The sequence below is a fragment of the Morone saxatilis genome, unplaced genomic scaffold, assembly GCF_004916995.1.
Source record: "Morone saxatilis isolate NCDOM2014 unplaced genomic scaffold, NCSU_SB_2.0 Contig9, whole genome shotgun sequence".
Classification (NCBI taxonomy): domain Eukaryota; kingdom Metazoa; phylum Chordata; class Actinopteri; family Moronidae; genus Morone; species Morone saxatilis.
Genome location: NW_023340268.1, coordinates 22721987 through 22727390, shown reverse-complemented (window position 1 = coordinate 22727390; position 5404 = coordinate 22721987). Strand labels below are relative to the sequence as shown.

Genomic DNA, 5404 nt, shown 5'->3' with positions numbered 1-5404 from the left:
TTCAGCGATAATGCCAAGAACACTCTCCAAAAGGTAATTGCTAATTCAAAGACGAAGTTTCTAAATGCAAATGTACTTCCTTTGGAGAAATGTATGTCTTTCATACAGAATGTATTGTTTGCGCGGGGTGGTCACAGGCGGACAGTGGTACATGTAACCCCCTGCACTTTTGTTCAAAAGGCGCTGTTTTTGGCCTCCCCCTGCAGTTGTCCGTTAGCCATCCAAAAAAAATGTTGAGGCGTATAAGTAAACGAGAGACCCGCTCAAGCCCACTAGGGACCTTCCTCAATAAGGGCCTTCTCAATAATCTTTAAAGCTGTCTTGAGCCTTTATATTGAAAGTGCTGATAAAGGAACAATTTATTATCATTAGGTTGTTCGATTTATTGCTTAGTTTCTTTATTATTTTTACTGTATTTATTATAAACAGCCGATACTGGTTAGAGCCTTCAACAAAGCAAAGGAGTTTTAAAAAAACGTTATATTTAATGCCAAAGAGATTTAGCACTTATTTTGCATGTGGGATTATGGTTTATGGGGTTGAAAGGCAGCAACTGTTTTAAAAAAAAAAAAAACATATATTCCAAAAATGAAGGGTTGAAAATTGGTGTACTGAAGTTGGGAACGGTTGAAGTTGACTAACAAGGGTTTGAAACAAGAATTGGGTGATAATGTTTGCTACATGCTTTACAACCAGTTCAAAACCAAATAAAAAGGGAACAGTAACTATAAAAGCAAAAGTAGCAATAGAAAACTATAACCCCCCTTTCCTGTCTATCTAAACCTGTTACTATCAATAAAGGCAATAAAAGGCCAAAAAAATATATTAAAAAAAATAAAAAAATACTTGTGTCCCCCCCACCTCTGAAATCAAAATTTCGTCCTTGCTTCCATACTTATATTGGTTTGTATCAGCCTGTACTGATATTCAATGCAGATTGTTATTGCTGATATTGTTATGCTTATATTATCACAAAATTGGATGTCTTGGATTCTTGTGAAATAATTGATTATGCAACCCTTAATCTTTCTAACCATCTCCCTTAATTGAAAGACGTTATAGTAATATTAATGTATGTTGTAATACAAATTAGTGTTGATTGTTGAATCTCATTCCCAGGGGCGCAAATTATCTTTAATTCAGCTTTCAGCACATATGACAAAAAAATACTATTAATACTAAAAATACTACTGTAGCTTTCAAGGAAAGTACTGTCCCAACACAACAACACATGCAGTCATCCAGAGATAAGAGCCACTAGTAGTTATCTCAGCCAGTCTAAACAAACACAGTGACACTCACCAAGCATGCTCCCTGCGATGAGGATGTCGAACAGAGTGTCAGCATAGCGTCTGTAGTCTAGTCGCGACCCTGTGACATCTAGAAACTTAGCTACAGCATCCAGGTCACCGCCTGCTTCATTGAGGCCCAAAACAATCGTGTCTCGAAAAACAGTTGGTTCAAACTTCTCCTTTTCATCTAGGACAGAGAATCACATGATCAGTGCCAATCGGTGTCTTATAATAAATGCTCATATTTTCCAAAATCCATAGTATTTCAGATTCAAGTTGTTCTCCTTCCGTCAAGGCTACCATTGGTTTTCATTCATTTCAGACTGCAGTTCATTTTCAACAGTATAATCGTCGGGTTATGCTTGAACAAAACCAGTTTTTAAGAGTTGGTCTGAAGAGCCACACTCAAAGATGGTGTGAAAAGCTGGTCGTGGGAGATGAGATATTGTTTTCCGAAGCTATTTCACCTACACGACAGTCTGTTTTAACAGCATATAGTGGCAACTTAACTCTGACAACAATATAAATGCAGATCGTTCAGATGAGATTTCAAATGAATCAATAGTTTGTTAAAATCATTAGGATTAAAATAAATGTACAACTACGTATAATCTGCATAAAAATGGTAAGAGATACTGTGACAGCCTATTATGTCACGCAAAGGTAACATATAAATAGAAAACAATAAAGGCCTGAGGATGGACCCTTTGGGTACTCCACAAGATGTGGATGATAGAGGAGATATGGTTACCTAATCTTGCGAGACAGCTAGAGCAAGATCATGAAATTATGAGATCACGCAAGAATGCACCTTGCCAGGCCTAAGACTATGCGTTTGTGGTAAAAGTACAGCAGTACTGGACCAATTAGTGTCCTGTAAGGAATTACTGATGCACACTGGTGCAAAAATATTTTTTTCCAGTCTGTAAAGCGGTGGATACATTTTCTTTTTTCTGTTTTTGCAGACGTGAAATTTGATCCATTTGGTCCGATATCATTTGGATGATTTAAATGGGGCCACTGACACAGTGGAGGTTCAAATGCTAAGAGCTTTAACCGGGATACATTTGGTTGGTCAAGTGGCAAAAAGCTGAACAAAAAATCTTGGCCACCAAATACATAAAAGTGCACATACTGGTAGACTACTTTGTAATGTGAAAGTATTTCTACTGTTTAGATGGTGACCATAACAACAAAAGAATTGTTAAGTCTCTGTAAATACATTTATAAGGAGTACGGGCTAGACCTGCTCTACTTGCAGTTGATTTCCATGTCACTTTGTCTGGTTTAACTCTTGGAATTGAATGTGGAGCTTTGAAAGGGGTTTTCTTGCCTGTAACCCAGTACATAATGGGGCAGACTCCAGCAGTGACCGTGGGCAAAAAAAGTTGGTTTAGTTTGGTAAGCATGGAAACTAGTTTGATTATGTTCTGACTCTGAAACAGTGGATATACTTCTAATCCACCAGGTATCAAGTGGCTGTGACATTTTATGAGGACATGTCTACACAGTTTTTGTGCATGTGTGTGAAAAGGAGATCTCAAAGGGTGTGTGTAATAGCTAGTCAGTGAAACACTGCCCGACAAAAACAACTCGTTAACACCGTAGAGGACTGCACACCAGCTTGGCCGATGGGAGGCAGTGGTGGAGTGTGTGCATTGCTGAATATGAGTGTGTTCAATTCAATTCAGTTTTATTTGTATAGCGCCAATTCATAACAAAAGACACTTTTCAAATAGAATAGGTCTAGACTGTACTCCTTAAAAAAATTATTTACAGAGACAGAAACAGTTGTTCACTGTGTGACTTGCATCAAATAACTTTGGAAAATTAAATCTTCTCATTGCGGTTTAGTATCCGAATGTACCTAAAATATACCTAAAAGCTTCATTTGTACTCACCCCTTTTCCTGGTCTTAAACCTCTGGCCTGTGAGCACTGGCTTCTGCTGCTTACCGGTATTCATACAAGTCCTGAAACAACACAAACAGACAATCAATCTAACTTCACTAAGACTAACAGATATACACTGGCCATTTGGGTTAGGGGTACGGTTAGGGTTAGGTTTTGGCAATAATTATTACTTTGGAATATGCCTTTACTATGCCTGCACAATATAATTTTCGCTCTGAAAATTATTCATGTACTGGGGTGGATACTGGGGTGGGGGTGGAGTTAAGAAAAAAATCATAAAAGTGGGATGAAAAAAGTGACAAACAAGATGTGCTAATCCTCGGAGCAAATAACTCTGAACCTGGTGCTTTTGGAGTTAATGTAATGCAAAGCTGAGAAAGATATCAAGACACTTTGGATTGAAAGCTTGAAGACAGTTGATCGTTGAGTCTCATTCCCAGGGTGTCAAAGCATCTGTATTTGACACCCTGGAAAAAGAAACTGTCTTTCTTGGCTCTGATTGGTTGTTTTAAGTGGTGGTTTTGTAATAGTATACAATTGTTATGTTAGTTTGTGTTGTGTGCGTGTATATGTGATGTAAAAACATGATTAGTGTGAGCTAATGATAGCTACCTAACTAGCTGACCTGAAAAGCCCTTGTCATTCATACTGGCCCTGAAAAATACTGACTTGTAGTGATTCTCTAAATTATTATTTTTTATTTAACCCTAACCCTAACCCTTATATCCATTCACAGGTTCACATTTGCTGGTGTGATAAACATTTTTTTTTTAAAACAATGTTGATATCATATGGACTTGTGCCTTCTACATTAAAATATATGTCATCATTTCACAATGTCATTGCTCGTGGTATGGCTAGCTTGGATGGTTATGACATAAAGATGGACGACTTGACAGCTTTCCAAAAGTAAAGCCAAAACATCTCAATCGCCCTCTGGTGGTTGGTTGCAGTATAGGTCATATAGCCTACTGTCTGCATGTTAGCAGATGGGCCAAACTAAAAAAACCTAAATACACGTGAAGTACATTTTTCCCAAAAATGGTTTCTGGCATTTTAGGTTGCTGTTATCATGCTAATGTATATTTAAGTATCATCCCAGTTGTATGGGCCGGACTTCAATACTGTGGCGCCAACTCCGATCACTACTGCACAGTCACCAGCACAAGATGGCAACAGCTGTATTCCGCATATTTTGGTTTCATTTTTGTACAGTGAAAGATAGTGAAGACGCAATGTCGATCTTTTGTATATCTTTTATATTTATATGGTTATAACATTATGGCTATTAATCAAAATCCTCCATTCAAAATATAAATGGGAGTTTTACTTTCAGAAATTCACCAGGAATGATAGAACTACAGAAATATAACACAAGTTGTAAACAGTCCAAATTAGCTATAGCACAATAGCTGCAATGAAACTCATTCATTTACACACACACTGTGGCCATTGAACACTAGACATAGCAGCTTAAATCTAATAGCTTTTTCACCGAGCTTTAGCGCTATTATTTAGCTACAGGTGTGCTTAATTGATTCACCAATATTTCACTGGCCTAACGAGTCTATTCCTGCCTTATGAACAGCTCTTCCTGAAAATAATTTTTAAAAATAATTTAAAAAAAGACTTACCAGCGGTGAGTTCCTTGTGCTGCCTGTAAGTGAGTTGGCTGACTGTATGACTGTCGTTGTGCCTGCCAACCTTGTGCTCTGCTCTATATATAGTGGGCTCATCCCTGCAGTGTAAACCTGCCTCTTACTCTTAGCCCCGAGACACGTGTCATATTACTCAGAGTTTGTGTCTAGCTCATTATCTCTCCCTCCCTCCCTCTTTCTCTCTGTCATTCATGCATGCACACACGGTAAACCCATGGCTTGGAGAAGTCCACTGTGCTCTGGTAGACAAGGAGCAGTGCTACCGGCTGGGTCACGGATTACAGCACTTTCTAATCCACAACATCAATCCCTGTTGTCTGGGTCTTGGTCAGCTCAGGAGCACACTGTGTGTGTATAATTCAGTTCAATTCAATTCTATTTGTATAGCACCAATTCATAACAGAAGTTTTCGCAGGACACTTTTCAAATAGAGCAGGTCTAGACCGAACTCCTTTTAACATTTACAGAGACCCAACAGTACCACCATGAGCAAGAACTTGGCGACGGGGGCAAGGAAAAACTGCCTTTTAACAGGCAGAAA

At 38.4% G+C, this 5404-nt stretch overlaps 1 protein-coding gene across 1 annotated transcript in view; it reads right to left on the bottom strand.

The window, feature by feature from the left end:
• The window catches only part of LOC118342471 (basic leucine zipper and W2 domain-containing protein 2-like), a 6254-nt gene extending 1344 nt beyond the window's left edge, over positions 1-4910 (bottom strand). Inside the window, exons 1-3 of the mRNA XM_035681024.1 lie at positions 4840-4910; positions 3194-3264; positions 1303-1479 (exon numbers count right to left, since the gene is read on the bottom strand). Coding sequence (XP_035536917.1) covers positions 1303-1479; positions 3194-3257 — 241 coding nt within the window. The 5' untranslated portion in view covers positions 3258-3264; positions 4840-4910. The remainder of the gene's footprint in view (positions 1-1302; positions 1480-3193; positions 3265-4839) is intronic.
• Between the last annotated feature and the right edge of the window lie 494 nt (positions 4911-5404).